The sequence below is a fragment of the Pleurodeles waltl genome, chromosome 7, assembly GCF_031143425.1.
Source record: "Pleurodeles waltl isolate 20211129_DDA chromosome 7, aPleWal1.hap1.20221129, whole genome shotgun sequence".
NCBI lineage: Eukaryota > Metazoa > Chordata > Amphibia > Caudata > Salamandridae > Pleurodeles > Pleurodeles waltl.
The window spans coordinates 133397956-133421208 of record NC_090446.1 but is presented as its reverse complement, the minus strand read 5'-3'; the positions used below and the strand labels follow the sequence as shown (position 1 = coordinate 133421208).

At 42.2% G+C, this 23253-nt stretch overlaps 1 protein-coding gene across 4 annotated transcripts in view; it reads right to left on the bottom strand.

The window, feature by feature from the left end:
* Positions 1 to 230: 230 nt before the first annotated feature.
* The window catches only part of LOC138303864 (targeting protein for Xklp2-A-like), a 37926-nt gene continuing 14903 nt past the window's right edge, over positions 231 to 23253 (bottom strand). The window contains exons 2-18 of one of the 4 annotated variants that reach the window (XM_069243363.1): positions 21621 to 21764; positions 19423 to 19542; positions 18864 to 18996; positions 18619 to 18762; positions 17013 to 17066; positions 16677 to 16793; positions 13991 to 14124; positions 13733 to 13890; positions 8506 to 8689; positions 6251 to 6389; positions 5900 to 6119; positions 5388 to 5486; positions 5133 to 5303; positions 4809 to 4955; positions 4487 to 4598; positions 4029 to 4198; positions 506 to 747 (exon numbers count right to left, since the gene is read on the bottom strand). In XM_069243363.1, the coding sequence (XP_069099464.1) occupies positions 637 to 747; positions 4029 to 4198; positions 4487 to 4598; positions 4809 to 4955; positions 5133 to 5303; positions 5388 to 5486; positions 5900 to 6119; positions 6251 to 6389; positions 8506 to 8689; positions 13733 to 13890; positions 13991 to 14124; positions 16677 to 16793; positions 17013 to 17066; positions 18619 to 18762; positions 18864 to 18996; positions 19423 to 19542; positions 21621 to 21720 (2313 nt within the window). In that variant the 5' untranslated portion in view covers positions 21721 to 21764 and the 3' untranslated portion in view covers positions 506 to 636. Of the gene's footprint in view, positions 748 to 4028; positions 4220 to 4486; positions 4599 to 4808; positions 4956 to 5132; positions 5304 to 5387; positions 5487 to 5899; positions 6120 to 6250; positions 6390 to 8505; positions 8690 to 13732; positions 13891 to 13990; positions 14125 to 16676; positions 16794 to 17012; positions 17067 to 18618; positions 18763 to 18863; positions 18997 to 19422; positions 19543 to 21620; positions 21765 to 23253 lie in introns of all 4 variants that reach the window. The other 3 variants (XM_069243362.1, XM_069243361.1, XM_069243364.1) reach the window with 3 other exon arrangements.

Below are 23253 nucleotides of genomic sequence, written 5' to 3'. Positions count from 1 at the left end.
GTTGCTCTTAATCTGTTGTCATTTACTAGGGTACCCAAGGTAGCATAGCCTTTCAGGAACAGCCACAAAGGAAATGGTCCACAGATAGTTGTTGGCCCAGCCAGGTAATAAAGCAGTCACCTCTTGCATGTAGAGCAAAGTGTCAGAGCAGGGCCCAAGAGGTGCCCTCTATTCAAGGAGGGACACCGATCCAACAGTGTAGTAAAGTACTATGCAATTGACACAATAGGCACATTTTTAAAAATTTATTATAAGTATACAAGGTTAAAACACCTGCAAATAATAGTAAGATAACACACACTATCAATTCTGCATACTTATAAGAGTGCATGAGATCCAAAATCAAGCTGAGTATTAGTGATGATGCGCTCATCAGTTCAGAATGGCCTTTCAGGGGATTTAGATGCCTCAGCCAGCTACATATGAATTACCTATATACAGAGCTTGTAGATGGTCCCCACTCCATCCTCCAGCCCAACTATGTACACAAAATAAAAATCCGCTCCAGATCCATTGTGGAGCACCCAGAGCTCAACTGAAACAAGTAATGTCCTTAGTAGTAAAAGTGCCGAGATACTAAAAGTTGAAAGAAAGAAAGAAAAAAAAAAAAAAAGAAAAAAAAAAAAAATCTATTACTCAGCACTGGAATCGGTCTGAAAAGTTGGGTGATTTGGGAACAGTCAATGGCACCACACTGGCCTTCACTTCCACAGTCTTGTACTTTCTCACTGGTTGAGCTTTGTGTACCTGTAAGAGAAGAGTAGGCAATATGAAATGATGCAGTCATTACTTTACAGTCCATCCCAAACACACACACACAACTATAGCACTCAAAGATCCTTTAATTAAAGGCAGTCCAGATTTAGATCATGGAAATGAAGGCTGGACTTTTACCGCCCCTCTCCCCATCACCACCACCCACCCAAGAAGACAAAGCAGAATCAACAATAAGCTTATGAAACCGGCACCCTGGCAATCTTTGCTCAGCGTACAATGTGTGGCAATGGGGGAAGCCACAATTAGAATTTTGGGCACAGCAGTATATGCATTGAGGTTGTGGGTGGAGGACTGCAGTAAGAGGCACAGCTCTACCCTTGCATTTTTTCCAGACTGTAAAGTTTACCACTTCACATTGGAAAGGCGAGGCCACATATCCTGACCAGAGCCTCCCCTTTTGCTATACAGCTGGCATAGTGGAAACATCCAAGTCTATGAAAGCTGGCGCCTCCAGGGCATAAACATCCCCCAATGCCGCCTCCAAACAGCCATCTAGCTCACTGCCCTTGTCCCTAGCAAAAGCCAAAACCACGAACCTTGAAGGTTATGTTGGGAAATCATAGGAAGGGATTCACTGCTCAAGTTGGGAAATCGCTAAGTAAACATGCATCCAAAAGCCAGATTTTTATTTTTTTCTTCTCTTTTTTTTTTTTTTTTTTTTTAAGTGATAATTCTATATTCAAACTTTTGGCCAAACATTCAGTTTGCTGGAGCCTTTGTAAATGCATAACATTTGCACTAAAAAGCTCAAACAGCAACCTTTCAAACAATGCTCCTATATGAGAGACTGGCACCAACCGATTTGGCAAAGCTTACATAAACAAGCAAGAGGCAGAGAAGTTAGGATTAGCTCCCGGGGCAGCAGGAGAAGAAAACCAGGTGTAGCAATGCCCAGAAAGCCAGCTTTCAAGGATAGGTTCCACCACGTGGCTCGGAGACGGACCATGAACTGACGATCACTGTAGTCTCAAGTTAACACAACATTTCAAAAGTACCGTAAGAGCGTCTGTAACCTTAGAGGAAGCACAGTTCAGGCAATACACTCCAAGCAAGTCTCGGAAAAAGCCTGTATTTTAATGTTTGGGTCTCGATGTCAACCTAAAGAAAAAGTAAGCTCTCCCACGAAACAAACTGGTTACTTTCCTGTAATAGATGTTAGATAAACATTTCGTTCTAGTATTGCATTCTACCTCTAGCCACTGACCTCAAACATTAGAACGGTTCCCACTCTGTAACTTTTAATTCACACCATCTAAAGAGGAAGTACAAATTAAACAGGTCCAATAAAATCAGACACTTTGAATCCCATGACCGACCAGCTCTGATGGGTTTTAAACTTCTCTAATAAATGCGCCATTCCAAAACTACACTGGAGCACCCAAAGACTAAACTACTCCTAAAACAAATTTACTGAAGGTAAAAGGAAGGAAGATTGCCTTTTATTTTAACCCCCTATATTATGGCTGTCTCTGGGCCTTTAAAAAGGTCTAGATACGTCCAGCTGCAGAATGCAAGTTTAAAAATTGTGTTACTTCGTTATTTCATAATTACAAAAATGTGCTTCATGATGCCACATAACTTGGCTTTTCTTGCAGCATAATTTACTCATCCCTGCCACATAGTTTGGCCCTCTCCTGCCACTTAATTTTAGTGACCTTAGTTATAGATGTAAGTTCTCACGGACCAGGAACTAGAGGTACGCAGTGTGTGTAGATCAAAGTTGTAGGGTCTCAATCCACTAGGAGCACCTCCTACTGCTGTCAGTATGGTGTTCGCAGTTGCTTCAAACAATTCTTTTTGATGGATATTTAGTGCCGCACCAAAGTAGTTTACGGACATTTATCATCATGGCAGAGAAAAACCTGTGGAGGATTGTCATTTAATCTAACTTTAGAGTAGCAAGCAAATTCCTAAAAATCTATGGCGCCAAGTAATTAAGAGATCAGAAAATGTACAAGGCTACCAAGACTATATTGGACATAGTACAACCAGACTTTGGCGGGCATCTTGATCAATTAGTCAGCTTATGTCTAAATCAAGACAATGGTGCATTGTAACTAAAAAGTTTTCATGGGGCTGCTTTACAAATTTCAGCAGAATGTTTAACCAGGTCATACTGGCAGCTTTCTCTATAGTTGAACGTGCTTCACATGCAGTGGTTTATTTGCCAATTGGAGGCGTTTTTTTTTTGGGGGGGGGGGGGGGGGGGGGGGGGGGGAGGGGGGGTAAGGACTTAAACAGATGAGGCAAAATTTGATACGCTGCTAGCATAAACAATTTCTCGACTAACTGTAGGAGTAGGGTGGGCCTAGAGTCGTTTTCTAGTCATTTTGCTCTGTCTCAGTGGGGAAAAAACCTCTATTCAAGGTACTTTCTGATCAAACTGGTTCTTATTGGGGTGGACTATGTGAGCTGTGGCAGTGATCTTAAGTATACATATTGAAATATTAATGGCCATTTGGCACGTGTAATGCTTCAGCTAGTCTTCGAGATTTTTATTAAAAATAAACATACAGCCTCGCACTGAATTAGTGTCCAGAAGGTGGAAGGGTGAAAACAGCCAGGTCTCTGGCCTTAGACAGGGCTGTTCAAGCTAATTCATCAATTAATGCAGACAGGAGGACTTTGTAGATAGCAGCTTTAGGTATCGCTAGGGACACTGGAATTATGAGATTATACGGCAGCTGTAATTATTTTTTTTAATGTAAATACCTGTAAACTATATACATTTATTAGTTATGAAGGCAAAAATGAAGCACTTCTTCTAAAGTGTGATGAAAGCAAATATTTTAATAGCATCAAGACACTTGGTGATGCACAAACTATTAGTAACAAACCCAATGTCATCACATCATTTGTATCTCATCTAGTTGCTCTTTTCTAAGAATTTAGTGTAGTAAAATAATTTACTTCTTGTTTTGCTCAACCTTGGCTGTGATGGTCTCCTGGGGTAGCAGCCCCATCTCTTCTCTACCCTGGTCACCTTGAAATTCAAATGAAGTGAACTGGTTGTACAGAGTGCTATAAGAAATGGAGTCTCAGAAAGAGATCTGTTTAATATTAGAGCTTCAATATCTTCTGCAGAATGTCTTACTGAGAGTTTCTCATGTGGCAGACGGGCAAGGGGATCCGAGATCCATCGTTAAAGTATAACGAACTAGAGTGCATTCAATTAGGCACAACACTTTGGTAGCACTAAAGGTGAGAGCAAATGGGAGTGTTCAGATTGAATCACATCAAGTTTCACTTACCAGCTCATGCTTCCTCCTTTGGGCCAGCTCTTCCCTCTCTTGCTCTTCTTTTCTAAGGCGATCCTCTTCTTCCATCTTCTCCTTTATGGCCTCAAGCTCAGCAATCCGCTTTTCAAATTCCTGTCTCTCCTTTGCACGTTTTTCAGTCGCCAGTTCAAAACTTTCCTGAACTATTGAACCAGAAAGGCCCTCTAAGTTTGGAGACAGATGAACAGATTGGTGCAACACAGAAAAACACACAAAAGTGATAGAGTCACTCTGCAGGTACAGGTAGTATCTGATTCAATCTCAAATCCAACCATGTTCATACTATGAAGAAAGAGGGAAAGGCATCAAAAGGGCACACAGAGTGCAAGGAACACTAATGAAAATAGGGAATAGCAACATACAGCAAGCTCCCTAGTAGTTCATACGCCCTACCCACCTCAACAAGCCTAAATAAATGGTCAACTGCTCACCAGTCAAAACTCTGCTTTCCCTCTTTGGCACAAAAGGCTCCTGGTGGATGACTGTGTTGGGACGAGCTTTAAAGCAGGCTGCTTCTTTCTGCTGTTTCAGCTCTTCTTCAATCTGCAGACAAAGGTTTCTTATCACTACTTACTTAGTCACCACCTCTACTCCGTAAACCAGCTAACACAGGGAGAGACCTGGGAAACCCAACATGCAAAGCACTGTCCCTGTGAAATCGCAGACACCAGAATCGTGACTAGTGATGCGTAACAAGAAGGCATTTTGATGCATTTTAAATTCCACATTTATGACTCAAATATATGTACACACCTGCTGCTTCCAGCGCTGGGATTTAACTGCTGCTCTCTCTTCTATCTGTAGGTGAAATGGTTCTGGGTTTGTTGGACCCTTAACCTTTTTCTCAGGCAAAGATATTTGATCGAAGTGGGGCAGAGGCAAGGCTTTGAATACAGGAACCTAAAAAAAAAAAAAAAAGGAAAAAAGTTAAGCCCCATGCTGCCTCAACTAGGGTTGCCACCAAGCATTGCATGTTGGGTTAAACTAGGACTGTAGAAGATACGTTTGTTATTAGCCAGTAATACCATAGATAAACCACTGCTTAGATAAATATTGCTGCAACATGGAAAGACTCACCTCCTCTTTCCTTAGTTCTTCCAATTTCTTCTCTTTCTGTGCCAGACGTTCTTTATCTCTAGAGTCAAAGGAGAAGGGCGCAGGTTCGACCACCCTTTGCTCTGGCACTTTGGGTTTAAATGGCACACCATAATGTGGCATTGGATTTGCCTTGATTACTGGCAGCTCTTCCTAGAAGAACCAAAACAGAGTTAAAAATGTATTGTGTTGTGTTGTAAAGTCTTAAAGCACTAAAGCGACCGATTTATATTGCACCTGCTCTTCTTCATGGGCGGGTCTACGAACTCGGTTCTTCAGAGCAAATGCAGGAGACTTTGGGACGGTTGGTGCAAGACATTTTCTCTCTGGAACACCCTATTAATGAAAAGGAGTACAGTTACTAGAGGAATGTAAACGATAAAAATACCTAATCATGGAAAGAGATTGCTAGAGGAAATTTCCCTATTTATCATAAACCAGGTACTTTCTACCCTGGCCGCAGATTGATGTAGTTAAATTTAATCTCTAGCACAGGACTGTGCCCATTAATTACCACTATAAAACTGGAAGCGAGGGAATCCAGACAACTGCGCGGAAACCGACGAGGAGCAATAAAGCCTGATCATAAATTTGGTTTATTGGTTGGTTACTGTGTCAATGGGCTCTTCAGTGCTTACGCCAAGGAGGCCGGATATTCATAAAACAGGATATATCAAATTGGCATTATCCCTTTTAAAGCCTTAGTCCTGGAAACTGGTAAATGACCCAAGAAAGCCATTACATCTTACCACAACTTCTTCAAGCATTTTAGTCGGACAAGGTCTTGAATGAAAAGTGAATTTTTCCTCCTCTGGCTCCTCTCTCTTCGCCTCACGCTCTTGGATCCGCTTTTCAAGTTCCAAATTAAAGCCTACAGCCTTGGTGGGCTCCTTCACACACTGCTTCTTTGGGAGGATCAGTGCCCCATCCAGGACCCTGTGATCCAATTCCTGGGCTCGAAACTTGTATCTGTAAATTGAGATCACAACTGCAGTGATCAACAGTATTGTAGGATTTAACTATACAGCATAAAATCAAGCCAGAGCATTTAGCCAGCAAATAAAACTATAAGTCACTGCTGCGATGTATCAGACACTTACTGTTGCAACTTTTCCAGTTCCTCAGCCTCTATTTCAACTGTACTTTTGCAGGTCACTGGGCGGTGACGCTTTTTTGTCTCCAGCTGTGGTGTTTTAGGATTAGTCAGCTTAGGTTTCATGCATTTCAGTGGTGATGGGCCTTCACAGAAAACAGCAGTTTGTAAAGATCAGTAAGAACTGCAGAATACAGACTTCAAAAACAGTAGCCCCACCCAAGCACCCAGCAAAACAGACGTTTGACCAAGTTTTAATGCAGCTGCTTACTTTGGGGCTTAAGTGCCAATGTAGGAAAATGGATTTATATGCAGTGTGGTTGTAAGTCCTCACTATGTAATAATGTCAATCTCATCAGGTTCAGTTACGTTCTTTAATGAAACCTTTGGCTCAGTCATGAGTAGCTGTGGCACGGAGCAGTCCGGTTTAATCTAAGGAACATGTGTAAAGCATATAGAAGTCCCAACACAGTCAACAAGTAACAAACAAAACAAAAACAAAAAAACACAAAACAAAAAAAACTCAGACACCAACTAGTGTGTGTGTGTATATATATATATATATTTTAATCTTTAGATGGACACTAATGACAAGTCCATGAAGGGAAACCTGATAAGAGTTTTCAAAATTAAAATAAATTAATCACTGTAGTTCAATCATAATGCAGTGAATCATTGCAAGTAGCTTGGTAGTCTTTCTATCTTGTTGCCCTAAAACAGCTAAAACGTGCATATGGGCCACAATGGGCTGGAAACCAGCCACAGGAACCAGTCCAGGGGTGGGGACAGTTACTTGCCAGTCACACAGCCTCGGGGTCTTTCCCAGGATATTTATCACAGTCCAGCAAAGAAGTGATCCGGATGCTGTGGAGAGCGGAGAGTCTTCCTGTAGCCACACTAGGCTTTACTAGCGTCTGGTATTGTCTCCACTCTCAGGACTATCTTCCACAATGCACCAGTGGAGTCAGTGCAAATCCAGTCACAACTGGTCTCCAAGTTATAGCTGTTCCTTGCAGGTAAAGAATTTTTTTCTTCTTGTGGGTCCAGTGTCAACTCAGACTTCTGTCATGATTCCAGCGACCTTGGGGGTACCTTGCAACAGTCAACTGTGTTCCTGGGCACTTCAGCTCACAAGGGTGCTGGTTTCTTTAAAGTTCGTATTTCTGATGCTTAACAGGGAGTTAGCAATTTATCCCTTGGAGTCCCTTCTATCCTGGCACAAGGAGAGTTTTGTTTCAATAACTCGGCACAGCAAGCACAGTCCACTTAGCGGGTCACTAGGGTGTAGCCCAGTCTTTGCTGGGTCCAGGGAGTGGAAGGGAAGTCCTTCTCCAGTCTTCTTTCTAGTAGTGATGTGAGGACTGGGTGCCACTTTTATGACAACTTAGGGTTTGTGGGAGGAGAAGACCAACCAATGGGGCAACAATTCCCAAGAGGTAACCCTGTCCCACTTTACATCACTTCCTGGGGGTGTTTGGCAAGGAACAATGCCATATGGCTTAAGCCTTCTTTCCCTGTGGGGAATTCTTGGTACATCCCTTGTTAAACAGCCCCTGCCACGGGTCCCAGCCCCTGCCCCTCCCAGCAGAAATGCCTGCCTGTGTGTCTACAAAAAGGAGCTGGCAGGCTAAGGTGCAACTGGCATTCACTTCACCGAGGCTGTAGCCTCTTTGAAGCTGGGCCATCTGTGGCCACTGCCTGCAGCCATACTGATGGAGGTATCACACCTCCTCCTACCAGTAATTCTCTGTCGCTGATTTCTGAGACAACGGAACACTTCCTAGCAGGGGAGGCAGTATACAGTCTCAGGTGACAACTGCTGCAGAGAGCAGGAAAGGGTGACCAGTGGCCTGGACAACTAAGTTGTGACTCAAGTCACCTTCCTACTTTAAACCCAACTCATTTCAGAAATCTGATGTAATGAGACAAATAATTTGATACCTTGGAGTACCTAAAGACTAATTTTCATCTAGTCACTGCAGTGGTGGCACAATTAAGCGCTACAGTCAAGTAGTGACTTACTTTACCATCCCTGGTTACCTCTTGAATCATATAGTAGGGACCTATAGGCAAGTTAAGTATGCCAATCAGATATTAGGCAACTGTACACATACATTGTGGAGTAGCAATTCGGGACAGCAAGGCCCAGTGCACTTGAGAGTCAAAATAACAGCATCATCACTCCACAACTTGGGGTGATAATACTGAAAGAAGATCTTTCTTATAAGCCAGGTAAACAAAACAATGTACACATTAACTGACCTTCATTCTGCTGCAGACGACTACGTAGGTGATAGCGAGATGGTGTCTGCTTTTGGAAAGCCTCAACCTGTTCAGCTGTTGACACAAACTTGTTTGGTCCAGTTTCTTCCTCCAGTTTCCGCTTGTTTCCCTGGGACAAGTTGAAAGGTTTTGGAACAGTGTGGCCTCCTTTTGGAATACGAGCCTACAAGGGGGTGGAGAAAATATTTTTAAAAAGGGAAGGACTAGCAGTGCCAAATTCCTTTCACATCACATGATCCTCTTGCTTTTGTATTTGTGATCCAGCACAAGTCAGTCAATTTTTGCAACCCCTCCCCTGCAGAAGAGTGGAGGTGATCAGGATGGAACAAAAGGCACTGCTGTAGCACCCAGAAGACACAGAATATAGCATGGACAAATGGAGCCAGCAAGCAGGCCTCAAGAACTCTGCAATATAATAAGTCATTTGAGACCTGGCAAGGATTACAGTGCAGCAATCCCAGTCAAGTTATATTTCGCCATAGGACAGAGGAACTCCATACGCTACAGCTAACCACCTCTCTAGTTATCATGGATAACTAAGCACATTGCAGGTGGTCATGACCAGGCCATTGGCATTATGCACCCTCTGTGTTTTTCACATAATTCTAGGTTTGCCACATTATCCATCTGCTGCACACACTGAACTAGAAACAGTTGAGTTAAAATCTGCAAACGGTTAAAAAATGAGTAACGTAGAGACATGCTGCTGCGCAATGGAAACCCCTTTGCAAAGGCTCACTGTTCACCTTTCTGATGCGTATTGCCATACTGGGGTGTAAAACAGGTGCGACCAATGCCAAAACAGTAAAAGTGACAAAATAATGAAGTATTATTTTATGAGGTGCAATGCGGCACATTTGCTAATTTGCCTTTGTTACATAGCTTACCCCTCCCTGCCTCTGGATTTGGTCCTTGCCTGCCACATAATTCCAGTGGCCTAGGTCATGACTGACTAAGGGACAATCGATGCTGATCCTACCAGTTACCCTCACCTGACCCTATTCTCTGGCTTCTGGACAACCACTGCAACACAAGTAGCATCACCACATCCCGGCATTAGAGTGAGAAAAGAGAAATCACATGCCAGCACCCCCATGACTGGGTTACAAAGCATAAATGCTAACATTAAAGACGGGCTTCAACAGGGAGCAATTTGAAAGAAGTGTTAAAAATCTTGGAAGGGGAGGGAGTGTTAACCTTCCACTTCTTCAAACGCTATACATATCAGGGACTACAGACATACCAGACAATACATCTAAACCAGGTGTCTCCAACTTTCCCATAATAAGAGCTATTTATGTTCAGTGAAAAATCACCCAGAGCTACTAATAGAACTAGTGTTGTAATAATGGCCGTATCAAACAAGACTATATTACGGGTCACCAGTGGCTAGCAGTGATCCTCAACGCATCAGGCAGGGATGTCAGCAGCAATATAAAAAAGGCTTTTTCAATTTGGAATGTGTGCGCATGGGTACTGCATAACGACCATGGCAGCAATACCTCATGTACCAAGTTCATAATATTAGTATCGTCTCCCTAGCGCCACACGATTTATTACTCGAACTATCAGCTTTAAATTTAATTTTGAAAATTTTGAGGTCTGAAAAATAAAAGTTTGTCCAGAATACACACCATTGGCTTTTGGCCAACATAATAATTCAACTAATCAAAAGCTAATTTAGTAGGCTTGGCTCCACACAGGAGAGCTACCAGTAGCCCACAAGCTACTTATTGGAGAAGCGCGATCTAGACAAACGTAGCAAAACTGACGTAGCGAGCCGATTTAAGGTCTTTTATCCCTAAACATAAAACTTTTCTTGGCTTCTGCCATGCAGCTTTCCAGACATATTCGACCTTTGTTCTGTAAAGAGTTGTTGGACCGCAATCTCCAACATGTTTACTATGTCTCAGGGTTGAACCAGTGACAGGTGTGGATCGTCAACTCCTAAACTCAGCTAAAGCCACATGCTTTGTACCTCATACTACTCAATATCACTGCTTAACAAAAAAAATCTGATATAGCCAGGAAGTTGAGATGCTCCCCGCGTTATGACCTGTGAGCAGTTGCTACAGGGCTGGAATTATTTTTTATTTAGGCTCTGCCTACACAATTTTTACCTCTAGGCAGGGCTCCATCCATGCTCCACACAGACCAATAGAGTTTCACTTCTTCCTGCCAGAGATCGAATTGTAACTAGTGCTATTTTAGTCTATTATCAAGGCCCATAATTAATGGGGAAGAAGCTGGAGTGTTTATAAAAAATAAAAATAAATAAAAAATGGGGACCCTGCAGGGCCATTTGAGCACAACCATGCCTATGCATTTAATTCATGGGTGTGCCCTACAGTTGAAGCCTTGGTTTAGGCCATCAGGCATTGCCTAATGGGGTTTGCCAAGCACCAGTATTTTGCTTTAGGTTCTCTTTTGGAGGACATTAAGAGCGGCCGATTGGTCTTCTGAGTGGACTTTCAAGTCCTTTTATTGTAACCTATTATGGACATTGCATCTGCTGTGGTGATGCCACTTTGAACAAGCCAAATCAAAGCCTCCGGCCCCGACATAGAACTAAATATTTTCTAGCATTTGCGTCAAGAATTTTTCAATTCTATAAAGGACACAGTGGCAAGGATTATCCAACCTGCACTTTGGTTATTTATATAACCAAAATACATCTATTGTCAAGTCTTTTCCTGCTAAGAATTATTACTGCTAATGTGCATTTTTCAGTGCTCCCTTCTCTTTTGAGGACTGGTGAATTGTTTTTTCTTTGATTTGGAGCACCTTTTATGACTGGCTTTGGTCACTCCTTAAGGAAAGGACAAGTAAGCCTTCTCTGAGGGGTGTTCTGAGCAGAGCTGCGTTCCTGGTCCCTCTCTAGACATTCACCTTCTGGTCGGTGTGGAGCTGCAGAGTTCTGCGAAGTCTATCTCTGAAGTCTATTGTTCAAGGACTTGGAAGTTTATCTATGGATGGTTATTACTGCACAGCAAATGAGACTGTTCAGTTTCGCTTTGTGCAAAGAAAGAGGAGTGGTTTATGCGGTTAGTATGTTATATAGGACTGCGGTCTCTATTGTTAAAATTATACCTATGATTAATGGGATTTGTAGTGTTTTGTTTTACTTGCTTCTAATTGGCTGAGGAGTAATTAAAAGGCAAAGAAAGAAGCATAATCCTTGCCTCCATAGAATCGAAAAATTCTCAATGTGAATGCTTGAATGTTTTTATCCTCCCCCCACTTTCCCCGACAACTACCAGCACCATACATTTTTGGTACTGCTAGATTCTTATGGGAAGTGCTACCTGCCCATCCATGACCAATCATGGCACTATTACCCAAGGGCTGGTCAGGGGCCAAGTCCAAGATTGTCAAAGACTAATTCCACATGCATCAACAGGGATCATGAAAATAATTTGGAGAAGTGAAAAGAGTTCTCTATATGAAAGAACGGCTGTGCCTTTCAATGTTCCAATCCGAGGTGAAGGTGGAAATAAGGAGGCCTATCTTTCACAAGTCATAACCCTCCAAAGCACCTGGCCCATAGATTCTGATTTATAAGTCTCAGCAGCCATATTGCAGACTCTTAATGCAATTATGACGGGAGAGGTAACCTGGCACCACTCGATACAACGCAATGGAAGATCTTTCAAATGGCCAAACAACTTACTAGTCACACCCAGGGTTAAGTGGTGGTCTATAAGAATTATAGAGCTGGAACTAGAGATGTGCTTAACTACATACAACAAATAAGATGAAATCCAAGGGCTGTGTCAAAGCAGGGATTTGGGAGGAGGCAGGGTGTCCTGTCAGACAATTACATATATTCATTTCCCAAAACTAGCTACATCTAGTGCAATATCATAGAATAGAGTAAATAAGTGAAAATTAGGACTATTGTAAGGAGTCTCTCTCTTCTTCCTCCCCCCCCCCAAAAAAAAAGGAAGTAGGGAGAGTCAATCAAGTGCATGTCAGTGGTCTTGACATAGGTCAAAGAAGCATGGCAGATGTGTCAAGGCAACTAATGCGGAGCTAGTCTCAAAGCAGGACTATAAAACACCAGTAGGGTTGGGGAGAAACCCCTTATGTTAAGCGCACTTCTGTTAGCGAGGAGGAGTCATCCATTTGTGTACTGTGCACCTCCAAAAGTCAAGTACGGCCTTCCTATAAATATGGTGCCCGGGGTTTTTTCTACTCGGTTGTTGTGTCTTAAGCACTGACAAAGACAACATTTCTTGACCTTAGCCTCAAGTGCATATATACAGCATAGCAAGATAATGACAGGCGTTCATGTGCACAAGCAGAACACCCTATGAACAGGCACACACACACTCTTCATCAAGCAAAAGGGGACACAGATGGCCAGAGGGGAAACTGTGGCAATAACAGTTCAGTTCTGCATGCAATCTAATAGTACCTTCCCTGGCCATTCAGAAACTGCAGTGTAAGCAACTATGGTTGATGAATGTGGAATAACAGTACAAAAATATTTCTTATACAAGGTCAAACAAAAATACTAGGCAGGATTGTCAGTTCTTACTTTGGGGTTCACCTCTGAAGGGAGATCTATTACTAAAACTACAACTTCTGCTGCATAGAACTGAACGTGGCTCTTAAATCTAGTTAAATATGGAAGGCTTTGGCAGAGAGCTACCCCGACTATAAGCTCACCAAGGCTGCATGGAAGGAGGAGAAAGACCACACAAAGCTTATATTCCCAAATATAATTTAATTTCCTCATGCTATTTATAAAAAAAAAAAAATCAGTTTGTCGTACAAAACGTTCCTAGATTGTTTCCAGTAGGACTAATAAAATGTGTCTAATGTATATTTCTAAACAGAGGCACTGGTAGGGCAGATGCACTGGTTAAGCAGCGCCCATTTCTATAAAGCACACATTCTACTTCTTGGCATGGAGTGACAGACGGTTAATGTTCAAGTAACCATGGAAACTGCACACCCTGAGCTGTAGCTGCAATGAAAAGTAAATGTTTTCAGCCTAATGGAGTAAAATGATACAGAAGCCGGCGCGCAAGCATCCCAAAGGTGAGGTGGTGCAAATGCCTTACTGGGCTTCTCTCCCTTGGGCTCTTCCAAATTAATATTTGGAGAGAAGTAGCACTTCAGTTTTAGCACAATGGACCGCCTCCCACCAAAAAAAAAAAAAAAAAAAAAAAAAAAAAAAAAAAAAATTGCATCTACTCACTGGGGACGGAGGATGCTTCCTTAGCACTGCAGTGAAGTCAACCTCTTTAAATCCATCACCTGGCTGGGACTCCGGAAGGCGTTTCAGCCTGTCATCAGTGCGGAAGTGAAAATCAACAGGTTTTGTTATTTGGGACGTGGTTTTCTTCACAGGTTGGCCTGAAGAGTTTAGAGGGGAAAAAAAAAAAAAAAACACACAATGTAAACAGTACTTGGCAGGCGTAATGCTTCCTTCTATACCTTCATGTTCTTGGCTAACCTGCGCCTGCAATAGCAGCTCTCAAGCTCTCCTCATTCTTCCGACGCTGCTCAACTACTTCCTGCTGCAACTGCTGCATCTTCTCTAACTCCTGTTCTTCTGTGCTCTTCAGTTTTGTGTTTAGAGGTTTGCGCCTGCAAGAACATCACAAAACACTGGTTCAAAATAGATGGACTACAAAAACAGAAAAAACAATCAATTCCAGAAACGTTCACCTGCAGCATGTCCCCAAATCAGCAAGTAATTGCACAGATTTCTAATCATATTAATAGATTTACACGTTGTAGTTTGACAGACTGCAAAGAAAGCAATACCAAAAATAAAATACCGCTAGCTGCTTCTAGATGCCCATCCTTCATTAATCAGAATACAAAACTGGTAGAAGTTTGAACATGCTACAACATGGCTGATGAGCATATTCACCCTTCTGGGATGATCCTGTCCCTTTTGTACTACTTAAAAACCTTGAAGACCACCCTGCCTCATCCAGTCACCCCTTAATCCTCACCTTTGAGACAGTGATCACATTTCCTTGTACGTCACAGCTTTTTGCACAGGAAAACTGAAGCTCTAAAGGCATCAAAAATGTGTTCATCCCTCACCAGGAAGTAGGGACTTGGTTTACCCTGCATTTTAGTGACAACAAGAGATCACTTTGTAATTGATTGAGGGCCAAGGGAGTTTCGAGGCAATGTTGTCTTACTGAGCAGGAGAAAGTGAGGGTGTGAACATATCCTGCTATAGCAAGCCTTCATTCAATGTTCTTTAAGTGAGCAAAGCGAGTTAACCAATATCCTCCTTCTGGCAAGATAGCTGCCCAGTTTATCATTTCCCTTATCAACTTAATCCAGTCATATGTAGCCACCACTATACATCCAATACCCTTCATGCAGGGAAGGAATGAAAGTGAATGCAGTAGATTTCCACATTGCGCAATGTGTAAGACATGGGGATTCTTAGCATAAGAGGACGATCTATCCAATAAGACTGGAAAATGAACCTGCAATAGTAAATATGGAAAATTGTACATGAACTTCTGAAACCGCAAGCGGTGGCACAGACAGACTTGTGCCTGCAAGACTATGGGCATGATAAAGAAACTGGCTGTCCAAGGACTGCCAGCCTCCAGTGACGGTCGGACCTCCGAAACTGTGGCGGTCCGACTGCCACATTACAACCCTGGCGGGCGGACCCACCTAGAGATAGCCATCCCCATTAGGAACATGGTCCAGACTTGGTGACGGCAGTCTGAGTTGTACTCAGCCAGGGCAGTGCTGAACTCCCCACTGCCTGGCTGATTATAACTTTGCTTTACTGCCAGCCTTTCCATGACAGGGACCCCACAAGGGAAAGCCAGTGCTGGGGCCATACAGGGCCCCCCTGCATTGCTTATGGCATTGGCAGCACCAGGCACCATCGGAACACGCACTGTCTGCTTGGATGGTGGCTTCCTCCCTTCAAATTGGTACATCCTAATCTGCAGCAGGGATTACAGAAAGGATGGGAAAACAAATGAGACTAAAGGGGTAGCCAAATACACGCACTCCTATTAAGTACTCAGAACAGACTGAATACCAATGAACTGGCCCAATGATCAAGTCTATTTCCTTTGAAGGGAGGCCACAATTAAAATCCTTCTCAGAGAGAACTACCAATTATTTGACAAATGTAGAATTTCTCAAAAGGTAAAAGAACCAGCGGCATGCTGTGTAGGAGACAAAAAGTACCTCAACTCCAGTTTTATATTCACTTGGAGATGAACTGCGTGAAAAACACAAACATCTGATATGCTCAAAACTAAAGGCTCCCCCTTCTAAAGAGGCCCAATGATCCACGGGACATCTGTAGACTCTCTCCCCATGCAGTTTTAAACATGCACACTACTATTTATCACCCCTTCTCCACATCGTAAACTGTTCCAATACTCTTCATTAGCAAGACCAAGAGGCAGGACAGTCTACCTATTTTACTCTAGGTTTCATGGATACTAGAACAGCCCCAAGACTTGAAACAAAATTATGTTCATTTGAAACCCTCAGGTTAGGGAAGCCAATTACACTTTCAATACTGCATTGCAAACCATATGCTTCAGCCAGTCCTCTAAGGCAGCCTGGTGTTCCTCAGGAATTTCTCTTGACTAGAGCATCAAACCTCAAGGGCCAAGATATTGCAGACTTGCCACCTTATTAATTATTATTATTATTATTATTATTAATTAGAGCCACACTGAAAGGTCATGCACCGACTTAACTACTACTCTTGAAATCTCCACCTCCTGCAAAAATAATCTCCTTGATTCTACTACAGCTCTTGCATTTTGTACACCCCCCTCCCCTTTCACTTTAGTTGCCAGGCCCTACTCTAGTAGGAGATGCCTCACCTACAATATGCTACACATCCATTTCCCAGCTCACCCTCATGGGAAAACAGGTCATGCACAAACTATAGTGGAGCTGCTACTTGGTTTTAGTTGGCATGTGACTTGCTGGATCAAGTTTCCCCACACAAGACTCCTCCTCTAAACCACAATCATGCATATACCACCCCCCCCCCTCAAAGCTACTTGCAAGTTGCACTTAAATACTTCAAGCTAGTAGACAGTTAATCAGGCACCAAAACATCAAGGCAAAGCAGACCCAAGGATTGCATTTGTTGGACACCATCAGCAGACCATGCAATCACTTACTTCATGACCATTGGTGTGACTGGGATAGGTATGCGAGCCTTGGACTTCAGACCATCAGCATCATCTCCAGCCACTCTGTTCATGGACACTTCTGTCAGCTTCCCCCTGCTCTGTGTACTTTTACGGGAGAAAAGCAAATGTTAAAAAAAAAAAAAAAAAACACACTTCAACATGCTAGACCACACCAAGTGCCACCATCACACCAGAGATTGTTTGTTATTTACTCTAGTGACTTCAAGTAATTGTTACTCCGTGACACGAAAAGCCTAACCTTTTCTGTTAAGTGGGTCACCCAGTGAGCGTATCCAGTTCACTCACCTTATGAGCAACACTTACCAGGGAACACGGTGAGGCCTACAACCCTTCTTTTGCTCACTTCTTTTAAACACACTGTAGAAATGAAGCTCTTGTTATGTTTTTGCAGCTCACCAGTAAGCAAAGCCCTGAAATATTAGTTTGGCTCCTGCTATGCCTTGAACCATTTTTGTAATGAATTTGGCATTTGATAGAAGTACAGTTTCAGCACATAATCACTAATAGGCAACGTGAAGGTAGAAGCTCTGCCACATCAGGACCGCTTACACTGCGTAATCAACAGCCTTGATCTAATTTACATGCACTGGGTCGGATTTTTCAAAGTGGGAAACCTTGAAAAGTTGGCTGGGGCCTTGCTGTTATTGCTCATCATCAAGTATGTGATGAGAGCAATAGTAATCACTGTGGGGCAAATGTATGGTCATTAGAATTATGCAATTCTGTAGCTACAGCTTTGTCTACATAAGCAGTTTACCCACACAATCCCATCAATCTGAAGATTTGTTTAAGTTTGTTTCTAGCTCAAACGGATCACAAGTTATTTTAACATGGCCATGTGCGTTTGCGCACAGTGGAAGGCCCTTTGCAAAAGTGACTAATCATCTTTCAGTTGATCATTTCTTTGTTAGTTATACATGTACTAATGAGGTGAAATGGCTGCAGAGACAGTATCATGAATGAAAATTGCAAAATAATGAAGTAATAGTATCAAAATGTGCCGCCTAATTTGCCTCACTTTGCCACATACTTTAGTCAATCCTGCCCCATAATTTAGTGCTATCCTACTGCATAATTCCAGTGGACCTCGGTATAACCTACAGCAGTATTCCAAATCGCATAGCAAGGAATTTTTATACAATTAAGACTGAAACATTATTCAACACTAAAAGTGTGGGTCTATTTGCAAAGTATCTATTTCAGCAGGTATTGTTGCAACCAGTGCCCAAAACTTTCAAATAGGGCCAGTAAACAAAAAGTACCAGCAGTGTACTCTGAAATCATAGCATTTTCAGCAGCTTATGACAGAATTCCCTCTTGAAAAGTCACCTCGGGAAATAACCTAGAAACCGCAATAAAGAATTACTGTATCTTTTAGGAACTAGGTATTTAAGCAGCACCAGTATCGCAAAACAGTGCAGTGGTTCCCAGTCTGTGGTCTGGCAACCCCTGGGGTCAGCAGAGCCTCCTCAGGGGGTCTGCCATTGCTTAGAAAATTAAAGTTAAATGGATTAGGTCCCCAACTTTCCGGAATGACTCAGTTGGGGTCCCAGGAACCCAATAAAGATTCAGTGGTGGTCCCCAGGCTCCTGTAACGATAAGTCAAAAAGGTTGGGAACCACTGCCTTACATCAAATATCACTAAACATAGAAGATACAGGAACCACTCAAATATGTGTCCGCAATCTAAACTATTTTAAAGTTAAACCACCCTCACAAGCATATTTAACAAAGGTTGCATATTGGGCTTCTGCTTGCATCGGAGCAGGCAGAGGACTGCCTCCAAAAAGGTTTGGCCCCATTTGAAACCTTGGCTTGTGCGCACCTTTTTACCTGACTTCCAGAACTATGTCCAACAACAGAAACCTCAACCCCCAGTTCACAGACCCCATCCATGCGAACAACGTACAGTTTCTGTTTCTTTATGGGTGGGTGTCCTTCAGCAGTCTGATGAGGATGTGCTTCAGAAGTTGGAGTGTTGACAGTGCGTCTACCCTCTCGAATCTTAGCCAACTGTTTCTTCTTCTGTTCAAGAGAAAGTCTCTTCGATGTCCTGTTAAGATAATTTAATTTCCAATAATAATTAAAAACAAAAATCTGACATAACCAGCAACTTAAGGAGAAATCAAACTTGGTGGGTTACAACATCTTCACCTCTTTGGCTGAGTCCCGACAACTGAAGTTCCTGCTGCAGGAGCCCTTTGTGAAGTGGCACGCCACCCTTCAAGTGATGTAGCTATGTTGTCCGATTGCTTGGTTATCTTCACATCGGAATTGCTTTTCTCTTCTGTAGGGTAAGAGACAAGAGCAGAATATGCAGCATGTGAAGCGGACTTTACATTAAAATCAGAAACGTACACTATACCAGGACCTTTAAAGATTTGGTTAAGCCATTTAAAAACTAATTTCACATATCTATCTATCGGACAGCTATAAGCCAGTAGCTGACAAAGTGAGAGAGATCTATCTATTTATCTGTGCTTCACAAATACACTATGAAGAAAAACCGATCTTTTGTAATTTCATTGCTCTTAAGAGGGGCAATGCAATATTTTAGACCCTGGTGTCAGTGCCAATAGTATTCTGTCTGTCCCCCATGACACCCCGTTTTGCAATTGCACGTTTAATCCAGAGGAACCTCTCCCCACTGCACTTCAATGGACTTTACATGAAACAAGTAAACAAAAAGATAGAGACTGAATAACATATGTACCAGACTTCATAATGGGCGTGACAACAGCTCGTGGAACATTTCCCTTAGTCCCAGGGGTCCTGCCAGGATGCTGAAATGATCGATCCTGTGGAGGAATATTCTCTCCATCTGTCACGTTATCTGCAAAATAAATACAAAATAAAAACAAAGTCACAGTAGTAGATCCTTCTCTGCGAGCATCTAGGGGCAATATGTATATTTGGTTAACATGTATTTAAAATAAAATAAGGAGAGGGAATCAGTTTTATATAGGTGTTTGTTTTTTATGGGTTGGCAGGTTCACAACTGCTGCAGGATGCTAAGTTACCAACCAACAGCTGCTAACGAACAGAAGGCCTAGAGGGGCTAAGACAATCAGTCCAAGAACGGTCTCAGGACAAGCGTTTAATGTATGGGTTAGGAGGTTTTGTCTTCCAAAGACAAAACCCATTCCTCATAATTTCGCCTCGGGGACTCTAAAGCAGCCAAATTAATGTAAACTCTGGACATGCAAGAGAACAAATAGATTACCTCTACAAGAATAGTGCCCATTCCTGGATATGGCCATTGTTAGATCAGTTTTCATTTTGATCACAAAGGCTTGGGTTAGATCTCAAACTACTTCAGCTACACTTCCATCTAGAGTGTTAAAGGACACCTGAGGTAATATACTTCTCCCACCTTAACAAAAATACTTAATATGTGCAGGGTGTGTTAAGCAGCCATGCTATTTTAGATTCTTTCATCAGAATTCCAAGTGTTTTGTAATACATTCTCGTGCATTTACCTTCTTTGGAAAAGGGGTGGACTTAGGAAGTTTGTGAAGTATAAGACTCAGCCTTCCCTCAGGGCAGGTGTTTCTCCCAAAAGGGTTGTCAAACTATGCATTTAATATTCTATTCGCTACAAGGATAATCTAAGCCAACTTCACTGGCTTAGTCATTGCAGCCACCAAAGACTCAGACCAAACTGATGAAAGGGTCCTGGCAGACGGACTATTACGTGCCTTGTCTTGACTCTGTTGAGTCCGTGTTGGATGTGTCAAGTCAGAGCCACCACACCCAAAAGGATTGCACTCTCTCGGGGAGAGAGGCAGAGGGTACAGGAGCAATGGTGAAATAATCTATAATTGCCAGTTGGAAGGCCTTGATCTGTGCAAAATCAGCTAATGGGTTTGGAGGCTCAATGTCAGGACTGTATCCATCTAAAAGGGAACAGTCTAGTTTTGTACAAAGGCATCAAGGCTCCAAATGATTTTAGGAAGCCTTTTGTTGATAAGAGAATCACTCCTTTCTATGGCACTGTTGCTTTTCTTAAAGCAAACCTTTTTGGCGACACTTTCTATCATGATACTTAACTGAAGGTGAATGAAGTGCTTAAGTGTATTCGGGCATGCCTGTTTCTGCGTGACTTTTTTGGTGCAGCAAAGTGCAGAAGTCACAAGCTACAGCATCATGTTGAAGCCTAAAAGCCACGTGCAGCCAGGACGTTATGCAGGTCAAATCAGAACATTTTCTTAGTTCTAAGATGGGGGAATTGTACCAGGTTTGTGTCAAAAAGCTGGGGAATTCCACCATGAACACTCTGGACCCATTTTAAGGCATGAATACATGAAATGACATTAGCTGGTACCCAATATACTCTGATGTCATATCCAAAATGGTAGTCAGCTCATGGTGGCACTGCAAAGATAGTGCCAGGAAAAAGGTTTTCAAGGCCAGTCTGATGCTTGGAAGGACATTCGCAATGCGACAATCCTGCTGCAGCAGAGCTCAAGGTACCTGACAAGCTACAGTAAGAGTTAACAAATATTTGTAACTACTACAAAGCCATTTTGCTCTTTCACAGACCACTAGCCGGAGTTGAATACATCAGTTACTGTACTCCATTACAGATGATGTAGCTTAATGCCTTAGAACAAGCACTGAACAACCCTAATTTCCTAAGTGTCAACAGTTAATTAAGCATTTTTTCAAGTGCACCCCTGGAAAACACCTGCCTCACGATGCCACAATTGTGAAAAGAAGTCATATCTTGGAAATTCAGTGGTGCATTTTAAAAGTAGAAAAGGCTTCGATGACTAAGATGTCTTCCGCAAGGGAGTACACTTCAGAGTGGACACTACTGTAGACAGTCGTTACTAGATCCAATTTTTTTTTTATTAAAGCAAATACCATTAAAAAACAATTAAAAAAAACAATTCACTACAGCAAACTTACCAAACCAGGAATCTGCATTGTTGTCATACTGTTCATTCAATGCTTCAAAGTTGACAAAGTTTGGTGCATCGAAGGAATATACTGGCTCCGACATAGTCATAAGTGAAAAGCCAGGGACAATAAGATGGCCACAATCGAAATGTTCTGTTGACAAAAAGAAACAAAACATGTATTTTCAAAGGAAAACAAGTTACTAGCACAACATAAGCTGCATTAGAGGGCAGACACTTCACATAAAGGCTACTCTAATTTTGTTTCACACGGGCTCTACATTATACAGCATGGCCTGACAGTTCATTCTAGAACCAGAGTCAAATTATGCACACAACCTTAAAGTGATTTGTACACCGTAGGCATAAGATGGATAACTACAGATAGCAGCAGTTACAGTCGTAAGTGATGACCAAATGTCTTGGATTCAAGAAGGGAACAGCCAGAAGAAACAGGACATTAAGTGAAGCAAAAAACAGCAGCATGTTACACAGTTATGATCTAAGCTAGGCCTGGGAGTTAAGGGATAGCATACGATTAATAGCCAGGAATTATATATATATATATATATATATATATATATATATATATATATAAATAAATGCTTAGGTTTATTAGAAGGGCACTCCGTCTCACTTCAGTAGCATCTGAGCCGAAGTAGCAGTGGCTAAACCCCTGAGGTGCAATGGTAACAGACTGTATACATCCCAAAAAGGATATTTCAAACCCTACGGATTTAGTGACTGATAAAAGAGGAACAGCAATTGACAAATAAGTTACCTTGAAATACACTATACGAAACTGGGTTATAGGTTGCTGAGGGAAAGTACCCACATCATGCAGTAATCAATTATAAAAAAAAAAAAAAAAAAAAAAAAAAAAAAAAAAAAAAAAAAAAAAAAAAAAACACACAACACACACCTTTCAAAATTACTCCTTTAGTGATTTGGTTTTTTTCCTAAACATTTCAAAACGCCCAAAAATCAATTTGCAGCCGTTTCCTAGGCAGATGCAGCTTTTAACTTCATATTGTATCCTAAGGCTTTCCTGTGGATTAGCCAACCCTGCTACAGTGAAAATAGCTGTTTCACTGTAAGGACCCAACATTCAACTTTTACACATTCTACTCTTAATTACAATGAGCCCTTCCTTATGGGCAATAAAGGTATACTTAAGAGGTGCTTAAAATATTTAAAAGGAAGGTTGAGGCCTGTCTAAAGAGGTGAATTTTACAGGTCGATTTTGCAGTTAAAATCTGCCCAGCAAGAAGAGGCAGACTGAAGAAGTGCTTGTGTGGCCTCACACCATAGCCATTCCAGTGTGCCTACCACGACTGACCCAATCAAGTTATTACACATAACCCAAGTCACACCCGTGCAGATCTGGAAATCTGGCAAACGCTCATCAACTGCTGCCGGTGTCTTAACCTAGAGGTGGAAGTTTTTCCATGTGGTTTAGTCTTGCCCGATAATAGCAAAATACTGGGACAACAGACGTTTTGGGGAGGCCAGCAGAACTCATCCCAAAAGTAGCCGTGCTAGGCATTTTGCAGGACCTGGGTCTCTCCCAGTACAAAGGGAAACTACTAGTTACTGCCACACTCCTAGCGAAGAGGGATATAGATTGCTATTGGACTACCACT